Source organism: Meles meles, chromosome 15 (assembly GCF_922984935.1).
Source record: "Meles meles chromosome 15, mMelMel3.1 paternal haplotype, whole genome shotgun sequence".
NCBI lineage: Eukaryota > Metazoa > Chordata > Mammalia > Carnivora > Mustelidae > Meles > Meles meles.
In genome coordinates, this window is record NC_060080.1 from 23,196,568 (window position 1) to 23,218,217 (window position 21,650).

Below are 21,650 nucleotides of genomic sequence, written 5' to 3' on the forward strand. Positions count from 1 at the left end.
GGGAGAAGCAGACTCCCGGCGGGGATGGGAGCCCGATGCAGGACTCGATCCCGGGACTCCAGGATCATGACCTGAGCCGAAGGCAGTCGTCCAATCAACTGAGCCACCCAGGCGTCCCTATATATATATATTTTAAAGATTTATTTATTTATTTGAGAGAGAGAGAGCAAGTGAGCACAGAGGGAGAGGGAGAAGGAGAAACAGATTCCCCGCTGAGTAGGGAACCTGATGTGAGGTTTGATCTCAGGACCCTGGAATCATGATCTGAGCCAAAGACAGAACCTTAACCAAATGAACCACCCACGTGCCCCTACCACATGTTTATTTTTAAAAATTTCTTTTAGAAAGGGTCTGTCTCTCAGTTTTTCTCTTTTCTAATGATAGTTTTACTGGGTAAAACGAACAGTTGGTGAAAATTTGAGTTGGAAAGATGTTTTCTCCCTCTACATTAACAATATAATTTTATTATTTTCTGTATTCCATCACTTTTTTGAGAAGTCCACTATGAGTCTGCCTAACCCATACGTTTGTAGGTGATTTATCTTTCTTTTTGACAGCCATTAAAGGTCTTCTCTATTTCCTTAGTGTTGTATAGTTTCACTATGATGTTGTCTAGATGTTGTTTGTTTATCCTGTTTGTTATCATGGGTCTTCCTGGATCTGGGAATTAATATCTTTGATCAGTTCTGTAAAACTCTTGTCTGTATACTTAAAATATTTCTCCTTCAATCTCTTTATTATCTCCTTCAGACACTCTGATAACTAGTGTCCTAGACTTCCTCACTTTGCCATGCCTCTTTTGTATTTTTCACCTCGGTCTTTTTGGATTATAGTCTAGACGTCTTCAGCTCTATCTTCATGTTTCCTGATTCTTTCTTCAGGGATGATTATTTGCTGTTTAACCCAGCCACCAAATTTTTAGTTAGAAAATTTTCATTTCTTTTTTCCTTTTTACAAATCTATTTTGTAGTTACTTATTATCACTTGATATTTCCCCCATATTTTTAAGTTTCTCTTTTATGTCTTTGAACATCTTAAATATTGTCATCTTTTATGTTAAATAATTCCATACCTGAAGTCTTTGTGAGCCTAACTTATGGTTCTGCCGGTCTGGTTTTGTCAGCCTAACTCACGGTACCTTCTTTCCTTGTGGATTTTGTAATTTATTATTGTGAGATGCTTATTCTACTCAGAATTTAATGTACAGGAATTCTTTGAGGCCTGAGTTGATGCCTCCTGAGAAGATTGTATTTACTTCTGCCAGTTACTCCCAGAGGTACTGCCAACCTGGGACTACTTTAGCTTATATTCCCTGCAGTTCTTTTAATTTCACAGATAAAATGAATTTGACTTATGATCACAAATTTTGAAGGGAGAAAAATCTCGCCACCTTCTAAGCATTAAGTTTGACACAGCCACTTCGTTTCGTTTTGTCGGAATGGTGTTTCATTCTGTTTCTCACTTAACCTTACATTGAGGGTGAGCTGGTTGGGAGCTCATTTTAAACGGGAGTCTTGTGCTAGAGTCCCCCTTTTGTTAGCCCCCAGATTTTATTCCTTTCCCACCTTCTGTGCAGCCAGTAAGGGAAAAGTCAGAGTTCTCTAGAATTTCGTGGCAATCCTGTGGTACACGTTGATAGATTGCTTTGGTGCTTGGTTACTTCTCATGAGTTCTCTTTTTGGTGGTTGGTGTCTTTGAAATTGTGCCTTGTACCAGCTCAACTATATATGTATATATTTTAATTATAGTTGTTTAAAATTATACTCACTTCAGTCAAGAGATTGATTCAGCACATCTGCTCTGCCATAACTTTCCAGAACTGGAAATCTTATTTTTTTTTTTAGAAACATCTTTTCAAAAATGTACCTTTCATGAAATCTATTTATTTTTTTTAAATGACTGTCATTTGGGGATGCCAAGAATCATAAACTCTGAAATTAATGTTTCATTAATTATAAATGGCATATTTAGTAATAGCATTTTTAAGCCATTTTTATTCTTTCTTTCATAGGGTTTATCGAGATTATAATATTTGAGAATAAAAAGATTCAGCTTTGTCAGTATCTAGTTTAGTTTTATTTGGTTTTCAGGAAATTTTATAATAACCTCCAGATGGAATGTCATGATCTTAACTTATTTATACATATATACTGTTTGATGAGAAAGATAAAAATTTGTCAAAAAATCCAAACTACTATTATATTTTGTATGTACTTACTTTCTTTGCTTTCTTTTTCCAAAGAAACACTTGATAAAATAGAACACCTATAGAGAAATGATAGAAGATAACTTTTAATGAGGACTGCAAATTTAATGATTTACTTTTCCTTCTTTGACCTTAACTTTGACATGTAGGTTTTAGGAGAAGTTTCAGTACGACTTCTGCTTCTTCCCAAAAAGAGATTAACAGAAGAAATGCTTTTGCCAAGTGAGTATTAATAAGATTTAGAAAAACACTTTTCAAGATGAATATGACAGGATTCTGTGAAGGAAGAAAGTAGATTTTGTACCTTTTGCGCTGCTCTGTAGAATTTTAGCACTTAGGAGAAAAGGTGTGATGAGTGCATTGAGATGAGTCCTCCCTCCTTCCCCTGCAAAAACTCAATTAAAAATGTCACCGGTGACTAAGAGTCGTATGCTGCATACATTTTCAGAGAGATTTAGTACCGTAATAAGAGCTGGAGGGATTTACCTTTTGTGTTATGATTGAATAGGGTGGATTGATTTTAAACTGTTTACTTCGTTAGTGAGAGACTTGATTTAATATTTTCAGCAACATATGGAAGAAATGTCAGGCCTGTTTGCATAAAGTGATCTTAGTATTATTTTAAAAAATATTCCCACTTCCTTTTGTAGAATATACTGCTCAAAGTGCCGTTTTGGTTGTTGTTTCTTTATAGAGTCTTTTCTTTTCTTTTCCTTTTATATATTTCCTTCAGAGCCACTTTACTCCCCCTGATATTTTTCTGACAATTTTTGAAAACTTTTATTTTTAGAGAAATATGAGGCTCTTCTAGATTGATTGGATTAAGGGACTCTTTTTTAAAATGTATTTTTATTTAAAAATTTTCTAGTTAATCTAAGGGCTAATGCCTGGGGCTGTGGAGGGGTGGATGGGAAAGGAAAACAGGACTAACTGAGTAGGAAGGCCCCATCCTTGCTTACGTGTGACGCTCTGGAAGCCGCTAGCAAGTGGAGCCCAGGCGTGGGAACCGGGCTGTCAGCTGAGCAGCCGGAAGGCAGTGTATATCATCTGGTAAGAAGTTACTTGAGGCGTCACAAGGATCTGAAATTTCCCTTGCCCACCAGGATCATCCTAAGACGCTGCTAGGTACTGTTTAGCTGAGTTGGCTAGGGGTATTGTTTTCATTTTTTTCTTCCCTCCAAACCTTCACCAGTTTGGAGAGAGTTAAGACTGGTCTCCTCGCTTGAGTAGCTGAACAGTTTAAGGGCAGTGACTCTCTGTTCCAGTTTCTTGAAGATAGCCAAGACTTCTTGGGCAGAATGGAAGAAGTACCAGGACGAGACCCGGGGCAGGGGGTCAGTGTCAGTGGCCTTGGGCGGTGCCGGTGGGGGGGGGGGGGGGCACGAGGTCCAGGGAACCAAGGGAAGGACGAGAAATCTGAACCATGGGGATTATGCAGCAGGTATGGGTAGACACAGGATCCTCTGCTGACCTGAGGAAAATGTGACGACCTTCTCTTTATTTTCTATAAAAATCAAAGAAGTGTGGCTTTACTGATACTTGTATAGATTGAGAATAGTACCTGTTTTTAAAAAAAGAAATACTCTTTTATTGAGTGTATAAAATCAATTTTAAAAATAATTGATTTTTGTTTATAGAGTATGAGATTGAAATGTTTGGCGGCTGCTGTTCAAGGAACAAGAGGGTGTTGGCAGGTATCAGGAGAGCTGTCTGTGACCTTGGGCTAGCGCAGACATGAGAGTGACAGCTGGCCATCTGCCAAGGGCACAGAGAGGGTCGGGTACTGTACTGTGACTAGGCTGGAAACCTGATGCATTATGAAGACTGAGTTGAAAAATAAGTACATTGAGATCCCCCACACCTGCCGTTTTCTTATTTATTCTTATGGAAACAAGTGATACTTCCAGAAGAAACATGGAAAACGTAGCGGTATGAAAATTCTTGGGAAGGAAACTGGAAAGGTTTGTGCAAAGGACCTGCCTGCCCCACATGAGAGAGGACGTGAGGAAATGGGGACAGGATCTGGTTTTCCAGGTCATTTTTCGAGATGACCGTGATGAACCCATTTCATTCAGAAGACAACATGATGGCAAGTGGCTTGAAGCAGGTCACCTGTCTTCAGAATTCTATGTGTATCTAATGCCAAGAGTAGGGGTAGAGAGAGGGGGCTTGGAATCTGAACCGGGTACCACAGAGCCCTGGTTGTCCTGAGGAGTCCATCCTCTCCCACCTGGCATCCAGCCTGCATCTCGGTCCCATTGCCACACGCAGCCCAGTCCTCACCAGCTTCTCTCCACTCCTGTCCATGCGTCAGCGTGTGTCCCGGCTGTGGAGTCCAGCCTGTTGACACGGTTCATGCGGTCAGCTCAAACTCGAATGTCTTAAGGCAGAACTCCCAATCTGGTTCGCTGCATGTTCCGTGAGGTCACACCATGCATTTGCATTCATTGTGCCTTGAAGCTTCTCGATTCTCAAACACACGGCGAAGTCCACATTCATTGGCGCGGCCTGTGAAGGGCCGCCTGCACGCACACTCCTGTCTGTGTCCCCTGGCTTCGCTCTCACCAGCGAGGCTAATGTGTCACTTCCTCAAGGAAAGCTCTTCCCTGGCCCTTGGGGAGGCTAGGAGGCCTCCTGTCTCTGTGCTCCCGCACCGCGCGCTGTCTGTACCGCGGCACTGATGACGGTTTACTGAGTATTACGCACAAATCTAGAACCTCACCCCGGGCCTGCCATTTCATGCGTGATCAGTTAATGTTTTTGAGTAAGTAGCTCCTAAATGTACTGTAATTCCAAGTTTCTCACTTCCCTGAGCTTTTAGACATGACTGGAATCAGATCATTCTTATTTAATGTTAACTCTTCACCCAAACCATGAATTTTTGGTTTAGATCTTGAATTCATTTATTACTTATTTCTCTTAAAACCTTTTTTGATTATGAAAGCTGATTGTACAAAATTGAAAAATTATTAAAAAAACTAAGTGCAGATAAAGATCCTCTGTAATTTTTATCATCTAGATGAAATTATCATTTCTGTTTTGGTTTATACTCCCATTTTTTTCCCTAAAGCATGTATCTGAATTTTAAACCAAATTGGACACATCATACTCTCCATACCCTCTGAAAGCTTTTTCCCTTATTAAATCCTGTAATCTTTAACAATTTTCCTCGGTGTGGCTTTTGCAGTATTTAAAAGACTGTCGTGTGATATGGGAACATTTTTATGGCATCATAATTAGTGAAAAAAATCATAATTTAACTAACAGTAGATGCCAGACTTTTCATACATGTATCTATTTCCCTCCCTTCCCACCTGTGTATGTGTGCATGTGTGTTCAGGTAGATATCCAGCTCTATTTCCTTCTGGTTCTTTCCTGTTTTCTAAGGTATGGATTTAGCTGTTTAATTTACTTAGAAATTATTTTAACATACAGTGAGTAGTAAGAATCATACTCTTTTCCCCCAGATGATTTTTACAGCACTCCTAGTTGAATGTTCACTCCTGTCCCTACTGATTTGAAGTTTCCTTTTTCAAGCCCACGAGAAAAAAAAGTATGTGTATTTATCGAAGGTATCTTTTCTGTGTCACACAGAAGTATATTCTTGTGCCAGAGCCGCATTGTTTTAGTCGTATAACTTTAGAATTTAACATGCCGGCAGTGTAAACCTTTGCTGTGTTAGTTTTCAGTTTTGTCTTAATTATTAACACCCATCTGCGGTTGTAAGCACCTGGCCTTTGTGCTTGTAACCGCCTTGTATGGGAGCCCCGTCTGTCCTCTTCACCATCTCTCTGATCGGAGGCAAAGAGCTTCATTTTTTTGATCCTCAAATTCATCTTCCGTTCAAAAGGAGATAATACCGTGGCAGTGGCTTGGGTAAGGTTGGAGAAGATAATGGATGGAGCGTTCCTGGCACATAGTAGGTGCTCAGGAAATGATAGACGGCATCATTTTTATGAGAAACTTAGAGTGATTTGTGAGGTTGCAAACTATCCCTCTGGGGGCTGAGTTCAGGGAGAATTGGCACAGATATATTTCTATCCAGGAGCAAAGCTTGGATATTTTTCTTTTGTGTTTCTCAGTAAAGGTTTGTGCTTTTCCCAGCAGGTATGATGTATTCTTTGTTAACCTTATCATTGTATGTGTACATTTGTGACAAATAATACTTTTTTTCCATTATGTTTTCTAACTAGAATTCTGTCACATGTTGGCAAATGTGGCTTGGGACAAATCTTTAGACCAAGGTTTTCTTACCCATGAAATTAGGTCTTCCTTTCTTACAGGGTCGTTAATGGAAGGAAATGGGATGTTGTGTGTGTTAGTGTGTTAGGAGGCACAGACGGTGAGATGCACTAGAGGATTGGTAGGACCCCGTTTCTTCCCAGCACCGTGCGGTTTCGGTAGCAGGCTCGGCCTTGTCTCTGCAGTGGGGACGGGGAGAAGGTTTGTTTTGGAGGAGAGGTGCCACGCGGATGGAGTGTGCAAGGTTGCGGTGGTGGTGATTTGGGGAAGTCTCAGGTCACAGAGGGCAGCCGGAGCTGGTGACATTTCAGGCCCAGCGACTTGGCAGTGACCACGAGGAGCGCTGGGGCAGTATCGGCTGAGGCCTTGGATCAGTTCCCGTGTGGGGAGTCAGTGGTTTTGTCGTCAGGTCAGGTTGGTGGCGGGTGCCAGGAGGCAGTACATTCTGAATAACGTTTTGTAGAGAAAAGGGGAGGAGTCCTGCTCCTGGGAACTAAGCTCCTCCTCCCTGTTAGTGGCTGGGAGGGGGCTAAAGCCTGAGGTGTGGCTGGAGTTCATTCAGAGAAGATGTATATAAACTTATTTTATAAAGTTATAGATGAGCAAGTTTCTAAACATTGTTTTTCAGGTAAATAGATATTTAAAAAGTGAACAGAAGTTCATTTTAATTTCCCGCAGCCCCAACACTGCATTCCTTTTTTTTTGCTTTGATAATTGAGCGCATTTAAACAGGTTATAAGTGTATTTTTCCTAGGGGCTGTAAAGTAGTGTGTGTGTGTGTGTGTGTGTGTGTGTGTGTTTAGAAATTGCTAGTGAAGTCTTCAATCCAGATTAGGGTACTATTAAAATAACCAAGAGAGAAAAAACGTTTCAAATGTTGAACAAAAGTATATCCTAACTTTGCTGCTTGGAATAGAAACAGTGCGGGTGTGAACACAGAGCGCTTTGTTTTACGAGTGAGTTGCTAGCCAGGTGGTGGGCAGGAATGGGACGCGTGGCCCGTGTTGCTCCCCTGCTGAAGAGGCCCCTTGCTCTTCCCTGCGCCAGATCGAAACCCGCCCTGCGCCGCAGCTGGAGCAGCGCCACCAGCGCCGGGAGCCTGGAAGGGAGCGTGAAGCTGCACGAGGGGTCCCAGGTCCTCCTCACCAGCTCGAACGAGATGGGGACCGTTAGGTACGTGGGCCCCACTGACTTTGCCTCTGGGATCTGGCTCGGACTCGAGCTGCGAAGTGCCAAGGGGAGAAACGACGGAGCTGTGGGCGACACGCGCTATTTCACCTGTAAGCCAAACCACGGCGTCTTAGTTAGGCCGAGCAGAGTAACCTATCGGGGAATAAATGGTTCAAAGCTTGTGGATGAGAGTTGTTGAGTTCCACTTCTAGCATATTCGGTGAGCTCATGTACACACATAAAATAGTCCACGGCCAATGGTTTATTTAGCCATTATTTTAGATCTGAAAGTAGAGCTAGCCTCCTAAAAATAACCATTATAACAGTTCAGAGAGACTCCTTTAGAAGGCTGGAAATCTGAACTGTGGGTACCATGGTTCTCTTAAGACGAGTTCAAACTAAGTATTTTTAAGAGCTTTTAAAAGCTTTAGAGCCAAGAAAATTCTGAGACTTAGGGGGAAAAAAATACGTGCCATTAGGTAACCAACTGACGTTGCTTACTCTGTTTCATTTTTACACATAATATTGGATTTTTCATAGGTTGTCATTGTAAGAGTTTTCACAAGCTTTGGTTAACATATGACCTTCACATACCTTTTCTTCTCCAGTATTTTTGGAGTTTTTCTCTCTGTACTAGTAAGTACAGTAGGAGAAGAGCGGCTCTATGATTCATGTATTTTTCATATTTTTTGGTGTGAAATGACCTGCCCTTTCAGGAATGCCTCATCTAGAGATACGATAAAACCCTGGCGTTGGGTGGGCCTTCGAGGCTCTTCTGCTGAGCCTCTCAGCCATTGCCAGAGAGAGAAACGGAAGCGCTAGAGCAGCCCTCCTTCTGCCCGGGTCTCTCACTAGCTGATCAACAGAGCTCGGAATCGAATGGGGTCTCCTGACCCCGGGGCCTGTGCTCTTTCCTCTACACACAGTATGTAATCAGAGTTTTCTTCCGAGCTGGCAGTTGCCTCATCTGAATGAACTACAAAACCCCATCATTAGGTTTAAGAATTCAAGTCATGATTGGAATTTTTTGCACATATTGTCTAAATCCTTATTGGACATATCTGTAAAACACACACGAAGCACTTTCAGAACATAATGCACTTTTATCTTTGCGGAGGCTTTGCCATTATTTCTTCCTGGGTATGAAAAACATTTAGAAATATTATATTTAAGAGAAGAAAGTAAATTGAGATGTGTTAGGAAGAATGTAATAGTTACTCATTTGTAAATGTTTATGATTTCTCAATGTTTTTGGTTCTATTCAGAAGACTGGAGTTGTGTTTGCTATCTCCGCTGTTTTTCTATTTACTGTTGTTGCGGAATTCAGCCTGTTACAAAGCTACAGAACTGTATCATGCTTTTGTATTTCTTTTTGAGCACACGTTAAGAAACTGGGCTTCAGAACAGTGATATAATGTAAACTGTTTGTGTGTGCTATGTATTGACGTTTATGTCCTATATGTGTAAAGATTTATCTTTTATTTTAGATATTTAGCCTTTAAACTACACAGAAGTATTAAAACAATTTACTTTATAAGATTGAAAGTATCCTTTAGAACGGGAGCTTGCTTTGTGCTTAGAAATAATATGTTGAACTATTTTGCAATATACTCTTTAAAATCTAAATTCTGTTGCTTTGCTGCCTTTTTAAAAAGAAGTGTCGTATTTCAAATATTGCCAGAGCTATTTTCCTGATATGCATTTGCGAAGTATGGCTGCTTTATAATCAAGGAATATTTTTATTGATCGAAGAAAATGCCTGTATTGCAATTCAAAAGTAAACTTATTTTATTACACAGCTTATTTCTTTAAAACTCTATTTATACCTTAATATGAAATTCATGCCTACTCTGAACTTGGATATCCATAATTCTTCCTGTTAAATATGAAACACTCCCAGAAACAGTAACGCCAACTCTAAGGTCAGGGAAACAGTTGTTCTCGTAGTTAGACTAGGGTCATTAAATCCAAGAAATGTGTATGTTTCCATATACTATACATACCGATTAGGTGTTTTCATTTGTGTTTTGCTTATTAAATGTCATTCTCAGTTCAGTTCTTGAGCATCAATAAAAAAGGGAAGCTGTTTTGGTTTTGGAATGTTATGTTGTCATTACCCTTCCCGCATCTCCCCTTCTCAAAGTAACTCAGAGTGCTTCACTTTTTTGTCTCACCACGATGACTCGGATTTGTCCTTTCCCTCTGGAGCCTTAAAAAGTATCATGCTTTCTACTCAACAAGTGAAGTTATGTTTTTAGCCACCCTCCTGCTATCTCGTTTTGATGGACAAAGAGCCATTTAAGAGAAGGAGAATGGGTTTCTAGAGTTTTCTAAAATTGTTTCACTTTTTAAAAATACCAGTGGGATTGCATTTGTTAATTTGTGTAGAAAAAACTTTTGAATTTAGATTTAAAAAACATACAAATAATGACCTATGTTCTACTACAAAGCTTTTATTTATTTATTTATTTTTTAAAATATTTTATTTATTTGACAGAGAGAAATCACAACTAGGCAGAGAGGCAGGCAGAGAGAGAGGAAAGGAAGCAGGCTCCCTGCAGAGCAGAGAACCCGACGTGGGGCTCGATCCCAGGACCCTGAGATCATGACCTGAGCCGAAGGCAGAGGCTTTAACCCACTGAGCCACCCAGGCGCCCCAAAGCTTTTATTTTTTATTTTAGGGTTATTTGGTGGGAATATTATAAGTGCTTCGAAGTGTTCCGGTGCAGATGTTTGCTGACTCTGCACTCTGAGACCTTGCAGTCTTGGTCTGAGAACGCTGGCGCCCTCCTCTCCAGAACTGTATACCACCCCCCTCATGTGTGATTTTTCTCCTTAGTATTTACCATGCTTGCTCATGTTAGACTTTTTGCTTCTCATTTTTCTCCTCTCTCACTCAATGGAGGGAGGGATTTGACTAATTCATTGCTTTATTCCTGACACCTGGAGTAATACCGGCACCAAGTAGATGCTTAGGGAGTGCTTGCGGAATGACCAGGGGTGATGAAGGCCATTGATGGGTCAAAGTAGGGAGATTATCTAGCTAGCTCTGGACAGGTGGCCTCAAGAGAAGAGGCCACGGAACAGGTAATTGTGCTGGACAAGGAAGGTTAGAGTCATGGGAGTCTAACTTGCAGAGAAAGAAGGATGCTGGGGCTGGTAAGAGAAGGGGAGGAAAGAACAGCAGGATCACTGGAGGCACCTGCCTGTGTGTCTTCCCTGGGACGGCTTTGAATTTCTGTTTTGGTGGGACCCTAACTCCGAGAACGTCTTCATCTGTACAGTCGAATACTGAGTGTGCACAGCATTGGTCTCTGGGGCCAAACATTTTTATTTCAGAGTTTCATTTTGGACCTATCCACTTAGAACATGTGATCGTATTACTTAAGCCACATGGACGAATGGCTAGAGACCCAACGTGTTAAGAATCCTTCTTAATTAAAAATGAATCTGGTAATTGTAACTACTCACTGGACAGTTTTTATCTAAATGTTCGACTCTGAGACATACTATGTATCACCACATTGCAAGCCAATAGAATTTATTTTTTATTTTTCTCCATGCCCTGTGCTTCACTGTACTTCTACAAATACAGTAACTGATATGAAACTCACAGTGTCACATATATTTTCAGTAATTATTTAATAATATCCCTTGAGACATCGGCCCTTATTTACAAACAACATCATATATAAGCTGCTTGGATATACAACAGACAGTTCCTAATGATGCTTGTAGGCCGAACAAGTTAAATAGGACACGTTAAGATTTTATTATAGGCAGAATATGATCCCTTTGGATAGGCAAGAAGGATTTCCTTTACCAAAATTTTTGCTAATGCCCCTTTTCACAGGAGGGGGAAAAAGCATATGCGCAGGAATTATGGTCGGTGGGCACGCATTCTGACGGTGCCGCATCTTCATTATACGCCGCAGGAATGAAGCCGAGTTTCTGCTCACAGCCTCTCCCTTGCAAAGAGGGGCACCAAGAGGTGTGGGAGCCCCTCCCTTGTTCCTTTAGACTATCTTACAATGAAGAGAATTTTCACGATACAGCAGCAGCAAATTTCAACATTTTCATCATTTACTACCCAGGGAAGTGTGGGGGTCACAGTGGGGGTAAGGGGGCCGTGGAGATCTGAGTTATGTTAGCAAAGGTGTTCTAGGTGTTTAAATCAAGGCCCTTCGCTCAAAATAGAATCTGTTCCTACAGATGACTAGTGTCACTTTAAAAATGCCCACGAATCTGGCATAAATTCAGAAATCTACTTGTCCTGTAATAGGGAGGGCACGTACTGCATGGAGCACTGGGTGTGATGCCAAAACAATGAACACTGTTATGCTGTAAATAAACAAAGAAATCTACTTGTCCTGCACTGAATTGGAATGTTAAGCATTTCTAACGTGTAGGAAGTGTAGACACCCAGAAGCTGCAACCCCCGAGCCAGTCCCCTAGAGCCCAAGGTCTTCCGGCAGAGCTCAGGCTGGCTTTACTCAAGCTAGACTTACCTTCTGGAGGACAGAACTCCCTGTTCCTCACCTGACAAGTCAAATCAGACTGACAAAGAAATGAATCATGGTAAAGTCATACACAAAGCTTCCAGCACTCTCTTCCTACCTTTTCTAATATGACTTCTGAGATGCAGCTTAAATCTTGGTCCACAGTGTTCCAGATACTGACTGTCCCTCACAGTTCTCATCATGAAGGTTAAGGGTTACTCTCGAGCATCTTTGGAAAAAAAAAATAAATAAATAAATAAATAAATCCCAAGATGGATCTTAAAGTGAATTTCAGTTGTCACAAAAAGTCCCATATTGATGGCAGCGCAAATGGATTTTGCATTAGAGACAATAGAGAAGAAGAGCAAAGTGTCAAACTTCAGTCCCCTTCATTGAACCTGCTAATAAAAGTGCATTTCTAAAAAGAATTCCAATAGATTATACATAGGAGTTTAAAAAGTTATAATTTTCTCAAGTGCTCTTTCCCTTTTCTTGAAGGGAATAGAGTTTAGGGAATAAAGAAGTCACAGGAAGTTCCAGGGCACCTCACTTGAGGTTGCCTGTTGTGTGACCGAGGAGAATTTGGGTGATGTTCTGCGTGTTTCCTGCCTTGTACGAAACTTCACTAGCTGCTCACTGGTGTACATGTGTGCCAGAAGAATCTGTCTTTAGTATCCCTCTGTTTCTTCTGGGAACTGTGAAATACTCCATAAATCTTATTTGGAATAATGCAAATGGGCTTACATTTTTAAAAATTTTCTCAAGTATTAGAAGTACTAACATGTAGAAAATTTGCTGGCAAGTCTTCACAATCTTATCTTTCGGCGGGATATCGGAATGGGCTCTCTTCGAGGATTCCCTATTTCTAGGTCCACTCTAAAGCTCTATTATTTACAACATGTTCAAAAAATTGCCATCCAGTTGCTGTGAGTGTGTCTGTAAACCTGAGAAGAGGACTTCTCTCTAGTCCTGTGTAGCTGGGGGAGAGGACTCCTGTTATGAATGAATTCCTTATCGTAATGGCACTGTGACACCTGTCGAGGGATGCCCGCCTCTGCAGACACTTCCTGGTCTCAAACTGGTCGCTCATTCTGGGCTTTGTATCTGGCTCTGGGAATGGAGACTGGGAATGGAGACTGCCCACTGACGATGGACACGAAGTGCATCTGACCTGTCGTGAAATGTCAGGCGTGGAAAACCTTCCAGAGATGTTTCATTGTTCTACTTTGCCAATAAGTCTGCAATTGTAGCCGACATAAAAAAGAGAAATGAGTGTTATGGCACCAAAGGCGTGAAGGTCATTCAATTCTCTTCGTCCTGCAGCTTTTCCTGCTTTCCGGAAACCACCCCATTAACTTTTTTGCTGTGTTAATAATTTTATGATTTGTTAAAGAGATCTTTGAATAGAATAAACGGAGAACTGATACTAAACTTCTTTCTGGTCTCCTTCTGTATAAAGACTGTAACTTGGCTCACTGGACTGGCGCACTGAATTAATCGGCTTTGGCTCTAAATGCTCGGAGAGTCAAGAGTCCAGGTAGCTAGATTAAGGAAAAGAACACACATGCAGGGGCACCTTGGTGGCTCAGTGGGTTAAGCCTCTGCCTTTGGCTCAGGTCATGATCTCAGGGTCCTGGGCTTGAGCCCCGCATCGGGCTCTCTGCTCAGCAGAGAGCCTGCTTCTTCCTCTCTCTCTGCCTGCCTCTCTGCCTACTTGTGAGCTCTCTGTCAAATAAATAAATAAAATCTTTAAAAAAAGAAAGAAAAAAAACACACATGCAGCCCCACACCAGTCCTGCCAGGATTTGCCTTATGCAGAGGTGAAGTCTCCCGGAATCACTGACCTCAGAGCTGGAAGGGGCTTTGAGACCAAATTGTCAGTGTTCTGAATTAAGAAAGCAGAGTCTTCCCGGAACTTGCTGCAGTCACTGGGGCGTGGGTTCTTGAAGTCTAGCTGCCTGCCGAGTAGTGCTAACCCATCCACGGTTTTCTAATCAGCCGAAGTTTCGTCCATCTGATATATTCATCTCTATCGGCAAATAACATCTCTTAGAACATAAATATTCTAGAGGCTGTTACCATACACTAGTTGCTGAGGCTTCGAGGGAGTCCCTTTAAAATAAGGCTGTCTTTCCACCTCATACCAGCTGCCACGTGCCTATGAGCACGCATGTGAGCGATGGCAGGATAAATAATTATAATTGCTTCCAAGGAGGCAGGAGCCGTGGTGGATGGCTGGAGTTGGGAGAGAGCTGGCGAGTATGAACAGAGGCATCCGCAAAGTGGACATGGGGCCAGCAATGCACATGGACTTTGGTGTTTCTGAGCCTTCCGAGGTTGGCCTGGTAGGGCCATCTTTACAAGGAAGGGTAGCACATCCGTTTAACGTGAACTGAATACCGAAGAGGGGGAGGTCATCGTTGTAGTTTTGTGGTTCTAGTTCATGTTCCTCCTCCCCACTATCGCATGGAATAGTCTGTTCTTAAACTGAGCTTTTCCAAGTTCCAAGTTAAGTGAGAGCTAAAAAAAGCTTTGTACTTGAGTCGCTCATTAAAAATTAAATACACCTACTCAGAATACGAAAGGAAAACAGAATCTTAGCAGAAGCCTTACTGTTTGTTCTCAATAATTCTCTTTTATTTTAGGGCATCCTGTGGAGGATTACGGGAATGTTGGGTTTTGTTTTGCATGTTTGCCCAACATGGGGAACCATCTACTGCAGTGAACTTAGGAAAGTCAAATTGTATGTTCTTTGGGGACCCATTTAAAAAGGCATTAGTTAAAGACAGATTGACAACACACTTCATATGGTTTTATGAGTCTTGTCATGGGGAGCCTGTTATCAAGGGTAGTCTGAATTCATATGCTTCTTTGTATTTTTTTTAAAGATTTTATTTTATTTATTTGACAGAGAGAGATCACAAGTAGATAGAGAGGCAGGCAGAGAGAGAGAGAGAGGGAAGCAGGCTCCCCGCTGAGCAGAGAGCCCGATGTGGGACTCGATCCCAGGACCCCGAGATCATGACCTGAGCCGAAGGCAGTGGCTTTAACCCACTGAGCCACCCAGGCACCCCTGAATTCATATGCTTCTTGATTTTAGGTCTCTGAAGCTCATGTGATTGTGAATTCTGCTATTATTGGAGAAAAATCTATTAAACTAGCCTGATCATTTAGAATTTCTTAGTGGAGTAAAGTTACATTGTTATTATATAGTTATATAGTTACATAATAAGTTATGGCTAGAGCCTTTGCCAAGTTTGTCATCTTATACGAAGATGCCAGAATTTTTTTTAATTACTCAGGCTGATTAAATACCTTCCTTTCTGTGATGTTTATTTTTAACATTAAACAGTTCTAAGTGTGGTAGAGTCTTTCGTTCTTTTGAGCTGAGAAGGACTGGGGGCCAGTAGGCTTTTTGCTCCTGTGATTACACAAGTGCCAGATGTAATCCAATATGGCGCCCCCGGGAGAACCCAGAGGCCCAGAGGGGTGAGTGCAAGAACTCCCACTGAGCTTTGGTGGTGCAAGAACTCCCACTGAGCTTTGGTGGGTACAAGAACTCCCACTGAACTTTGGTGGTAGAGAGGCAGGGACGCATAGGCACATTCTGAATTTTGAAATTCTCCCCGCCGGCCCAGCCTGAGTCACTTGGGAATTGAAGGGATGCACGAGGGAGTCCTTGTGTTTAGACACAGTTTGCAATCTGCCTGAGGGGCCGTGAGGAAGGGAAGCCGTTCTCCCCATGGTACGTGGAGACATGGGGACAGCCAGGACTGATACCCCAAGGAGAGCCGGGACTCCCAACCTAACAGGTGGGAGAGAATCCAGTCTTTTGACCACTGAGTAGATCATAGTCTTTAAGAAAAATTAAGCTTAATATTCTGCCCTTTTGAAATGTGCTGTGATTTTGAGGTGCCACATATTAAACTGGTCATTCCCTTACAAATTCCCAGTTTCCCAGGGTTAGGGCTGTGCATGTTTGATGAGCTTCCTTACATACATGGGCCATAAATCATTATTCTAGCTTATGGTTTCATTAACATGGCTTCTATAAACTCTAATTGTCCCTGTTTGGGCTCTAGGTAGGACTCTTCGTCAGCATTAGTAAGTCAGAGAATCCACAGCATCTACATGAATTGCCACAGCCACGTGGCTAGGGTGTGACCGAGTGGCCAACAGTCTGGGTTAATGGCCTGGCGATACCTAGGGCTTCCAGCGAATTAAATGAAACATCTTGAGGTCATGATATCTCAGTGTGGAGTTGTTTATTTACTTATCCATGTACACAGGCTTTGAAGACTTGACTATCATTTACATGAAAATTGATACCAATGAAGACAATTAGAATCAGCAAATCAAACTCAGTGGTAGTAAGGCACAACCTGAAAATGTAATGGATTTGTAGTTTTTAAGAAGAGGAAGGGATACGATCCCCCCCCACCCCATTAATGACAATAAAGAGTTGGCTACTTCACCGGGTAGCATGCTCCCTGTTTAACTGGTTACTGGTGTCGCGGATATAAAATGAAACGGTTCTTCTCAGTTCTTGTCAGTTCCTCTGTCATCGGCCTTTAGGAGAGTGTCTCTCGACGCATCGTTCTTGGGCCCCGCTAGTGGTTTATGAATTAGATTGATGTTTATATAATTAGACTATTTACTTTTGCGCCTGGCAAGGGCCAAAACTTCGCTGATAGGGTTATTTAGAGACGAGTTCGTTGACGTTTCAGCATCATCGGTGGTCTGGTGAGAATATTTTTGGCAGTTAGGATAAAGGAAAAGTGGCGTCCAGGGTGTGAGTGCTTTTCCAGATGTGCAGGACCCCTGACCAGGGTGAGGCATCTGCCTCCGACAGAATGGACGCTTGTCCAGTATTGGCCTGGAACAGAACGACTTTCCCACATCTGCACCGATGCTTGTGACCTAGGGGAGAGTGAGGAGGCAGGGGGAAAGGTGGACACTATGTACAGTCGTTTTGCCTGGGAATGCTTAGAGCCGAGCAAGTCACGGAAAATGCTCTCCACCCAGTGCGATGTTTCTGCACAGCTACTACCGGGAAAGCAGCTGAGCAAAGGAACGGGGGAGAAGCAGAAAGCAAACATGAAATGAGAGGTCACTGGTAAAGCCTTATTGCGCAAGTATGTGTGTGGAAAGCTTAACCCACTCCCACTTCTTTTTCATGGAAATCAGTGTCATCTGGGAAGACCCACGTTGGGGGCCCCCACTCTCGTGTGCCCGTGTCGGTCTCTGCTCTCCAGCGCCCAACCTTCCCTTGCCACCCAGACAGAGAGTCCTGTTCCCGTCTGCATTTGGTAGCTATACCAAGGACGCTGGGCCTTACGTGAGCAAATCCGTGTTCCCATGTACGCTGGGATCACGTGCTGCAGGGGGAAGAAGGTAGGTGCGCGCTGGAAGGGCGGACACTGCACCTCGCAGGACCACCGAGGGCCTGGGTGACCCGCCTGCCCCTGCAGCTGGAATCTCCCTGTGCTTCACCTTCGTGATGGAAACTGTTGGAAGATCTGGGCCCGGGATGGGTGGACGCCGAGGCCCATGGAGGGACCTGTATCTGTGCTTCGATGTGCCACTGCTGCTTACAGTTTTTGCTTTTAAATGATCAGAGTTGATTTTAATTAGTGGGAAGTTTTAAATTAAGAATTCAAATCTCGAGTTTTCAGTCCAGTAGGAAACCTCGCACTCCGAGCCCCTTTCATAGGAGAGTTTTCTTAAGGCATGAGGTATAGCGACAGGATGTTTGAATCTCTGGAACCGTGTCGTTATCATCCTCAAAGTCCGCGGAATATCTGCTTTCCGTTCTGATGGATGTAAGTGCGTTTTCTCTATGGTACCGTAACTAGTCCTCGCGTGTTTACCATCACCGGCGAAATCGGCACACTGGGAGGCATCCAGACGTCCCCTAAAGGGACATTGCCGCTAGTTGTCTGATTTTTTCCTTTACCGGTAAAGAGCGGCTTCCCCCTTGCCAGCTCCTGACAAGTAACTAACGCCTTGGTCTCTGTTCCCTCCCCGCCTCGCGCAGTCCGGGTCCACACCCACAAGGTCAGGAAACACCCGTGACTCCAACTCGGAGACGCAGGAGCAGCTAGTGTGGACCGCGCCGAACAGAACACACCCCATCTGAGAGGAGCAGGAGGACACGGGCATCAACCATGCACAGGAAACCTCCTGCCACCGAACCGGGGCCCTTGCAGTCACCACTTGTCCCTGCGATGTCGTCGTCTTTTTGTGAAAGAATAAGATGAACCCATGCTCCAAACCTTTCTCTAAAGCGTTTTGAAAATAGAGCTGTGTAGGGGGCACTTGAAAACAAGTTGGCACGAAATGAAAAGGGACGTTTGGTCTCTGGTGTTGGAGAAGCCACGACCTGTCCCTCCTCCGTGGGGCTCAGACTTCCCAAGGAAGAGAAGTGAGGGGCCGGGCTGGGGCGGGGGGTGGAACTCAGGGCCCAGGCTGGCTTTTCAGAAGGGCGTCCTCGTAATGAGCGGCGCCGGGGGCAGCGGTGGCCTCGAGTGGCAAGCCCTGTTGTTGATAGCCGTAGTTGACATTCCCGCACGGAAAGTGACGCAGCCGGAACAGGGGCACGTCCTGCATGCTGGCCGTCAGCGAGGACGGCTCGAGGAGCAGAGAGGCGCCCGGGAGTCGGCCAGCGGCCACGTTCTGTGGCACAGTACGGCCTCCCTCGCACCCCAGGTGTGCCCTCTCCTGGTGCTCCTTCTTTGCGGGAGGATTGTTCTTTTTGGTGGGTTTCTCTGTAAACCACGAGCCATACGTGGGGTTCCAGAGGCTGGTCGGTTTGTTTCTGGACCCCTGGACTTTGTGCAGCTCTGACGGCAGGTTGGACTGGGAGAATGCCATGTTCACGTGTCCTCCTTCCACGGCTGGCCCTCTGGTGACTCGGACAGAGAGCTCGGCCGCCGTGGGCTTCTTCACGGCTTTGCCAGAGGATGTGGAAGGCCGGGGGGGCGGGCCAGCAGGGTCCTGGCCTTCCTCCCGTTTGGCTTGTGGGGGAGAGACGAGGAGAGGAGGGATGTCCTCCGGGTCTTGGGGCCTCATGGGCACCTTCTCCTCCTCTTCCACGAGCGGCCCATACTCTATGGGCAAAGCAGTGTTGATCACATCTGGGTCCTGCAAGCGGGAGAAATGAACAGATTAAGACGCTGAATCACAGACCAAAAGTGCTGGTTCTGGAGGGTCTACCTCAGCGAGGTCTCATCCAGACTTATCTTCCAGATGAGGAGACCATCCGGTGTTCACTGGGAATATATTAATTCATAGACACTGGGGAATAGGAGAGGAATGGGGAGCCGTCCTCATCCTTGAAGACCGTGGAGGGTAAGCCCTGTCTAGGGGTGTCTGGGCACAGGGGAGTGGCTTTCCAGAGACCGCCTTTGGGCAAATCCTACAGATTCATGGATTTAGAAAAATTAAAAATCCGTCCAAAAAATTATTCCAGTCTTATTCCCAATCCAATCCCCTCCACTGAAAAGGCTGTGACCTCACGTGTGTGTGCGTGCACACGCGGGATGGGGGAGGGGCAGGGAGGAGACACGCAGTGTTGGCTCACAAGGTTTACCTCTTCTCTCCCTAGCTACCTCCCACGTCATCACGCTGGGATGGGCGACACTTGATCACGTGCCCTGTGTGACATCATCGTGCCATTCTGCGTGCAGGGAGCACGGCCGCGCTTTATCTGGTCCGGATCCGACCAGACCCTTTGAAGCCCAGAAGGAACAGCCGTGCTGTGAGGAACGCCCCTTATGAAACCAAGTCTGTGCTAGATCATTTTTATAGCAATGGATGGTAGCACAGAACAGCAGAAGCATTTGCCAGAGATCTGAAGAAAATCTGTGGAAGGAAAACTTAAGCTTGGGGGAATTTCATTCATTAATATTTTATGCAAATTGGGAAAACCATTGCTTCAGTGTAGCAGAAGAGCGCGTTGGTCCAGTTGTCATCAATAAAAAGAGTGTAAGAATAAAAACCACTACCTTCTGATTCTCTTATTCTTTACTTCCTTCCCTGTTAATTATTCATTCTCTATGGGGAATCATTCAAAATATGCTTGTACAGACCTGCCTGCTTTTAAGAGGGATGTTATATGCCTGGGAGAAGAATTACTCCAAAGTGTATATAGTTAAGTGGGTCTAGGCCATTAGTATTACAGTATAATCACCCAAGATGTTGTTCGCCGGATAGCAAGTTTTCTGAAGGGGCCACAGAACCTGACAGACAAAGTCCCTCTAGGTAAAGGCCAGTCCCCTCCCTTCTGAGCTTCGGTCCCAACCAAGATGAGGCGATCTGGGGGAGGTAGTGGTTCCCTGTCCGACTTCTGGAATGCTCTCCAGAGTCACACGCCTTGGCACAGTGACAGCCCAGAGAGGGAAAGAAGCCGAGGTGTGGAGGGGAGATAGTGCCGGAGGGAGGGAGGGAGGGTCCCTGAGGGGCAGCTGGTGGTGCAGGCTGAGGGGCTCCTCTGAGGGAGAGGGCCGCCCCCTCCACTGACACGTGTGTGTGGGGGGGTGAGAATGGGGGTCCATGCACGGATAGGCGGGGGCAGGGGGGAATGAATTCTCGGCTGCTTCTTTCTTGAGGCAGGAGGCAGGGTCTGCCAAAATGGCGTATGAAGGAGAATTTAGAGTCCTTTCTGAAGGAAATGGGAGAAGGATCCGCATAGGGACCAGCGGTACTGCCAGGAAACTGTAGAGAGGTTCTCCAAGCCTCAACTCATCAGGAAAGTGGGGATATTTTACGAACCTCGCTGAGGATGAAATGAGGAAAAGTGATTTGTGTGTTATAGACGCTGCACGAATCCTATAGGTGATGTTCAAATTTCTCCAGCTTACCTTGTTCCTTCCTCGAGTCCCTCTAATATTTGTCACTGGGCATCCAGTTTAACAATTCTATACTGGGAAATATTTCACATTATTATTTCTCTAGCCACACAAGAGAACATTTGAGAGCACGTGTTTTCCATACTTCTCTGATGCTCCAGTTTTGCCTAAAAAAAAATTAGCTACCCAGGAGGGATTTAGTTGCTACTCAGGAGGTGAACTGACTCCCTTCTAGTATTAGGAGGTCTGCAGCTGCGTCATGTGTTGGCGAAGGAAGAGGCAGTAGCCGGCACTGATACACAAAATGGGCAAACTGAGGCACCACTCAGCTTACTTCACAGATCGACAATCACGCTCATGATCATTAATAACTCAAATTTTCTGGCTGGCTTAACTTTCCTTTCACAGTTTGGTATTTGCCATCTTTTCCATATAAATGCTGGCCGGGGGGAAAATGCTTATACCTGGGTGCAGTATTCAATCCTCTCCAAAATTATGGCAAAGTTGGGCCTATCTTCAGGCTGATGTTGCCAGCACTGGGTCATTATCCGGTATCTGAAAGAAGAGCAAACACGCTCATTAAAACCCGGAGAAAGAGGGGTGAGTACATTTTCCCAGCACTTCTCTAAGGGGGACGAAAGGGGGCACTGTCTTGGAGAGCGACTCGCCATCTAGGTCCCATGT

At 44.2% G+C, this 21,650-nt stretch overlaps 2 protein-coding genes across 8 annotated transcripts in view; one reads left to right on the forward strand and one right to left on the reverse strand.

The window, feature by feature from the left end:
* The window catches only part of CLIP4 (CAP-Gly domain containing linker protein family member 4), a 67,012-nt gene extending 57,300 nt beyond the window's left edge, over positions 1 to 9,712 (forward strand). For 6 of the 7 annotated variants that reach the window (XM_045978688.1, XM_045978689.1, XM_045978684.1 and 3 more), the window contains 2 exons: positions 2,356 to 2,428; positions 7,496 to 9,712. In XM_045978688.1, coding sequence (XP_045834644.1) covers positions 2,356 to 2,428; positions 7,496 to 7,817 — 395 coding nt within the window. In that variant the 3' untranslated portion in view covers positions 7,818 to 9,712. The other variant, XM_045978690.1, reaches the window with a different exon arrangement.
* A 6,590-nt stretch (positions 9,713 to 16,302) lies between these two features.
* ALK (ALK receptor tyrosine kinase) overlaps positions 16,303 to 21,650 on the reverse strand; it is a 680,782-nt gene continuing 675,434 nt past the window's right edge. The window contains exons 28-29 of the mRNA XM_045978692.1: positions 21,431 to 21,521; positions 16,303 to 19,260 (exon numbers count right to left, since the gene is read on the reverse strand). Coding sequence (XP_045834648.1) covers positions 18,574 to 19,260; positions 21,431 to 21,521 — 778 coding nt within the window. The 3' untranslated portion in view covers positions 16,303 to 18,573. The remainder of the gene's footprint in view (positions 19,261 to 21,430; positions 21,522 to 21,650) is intronic.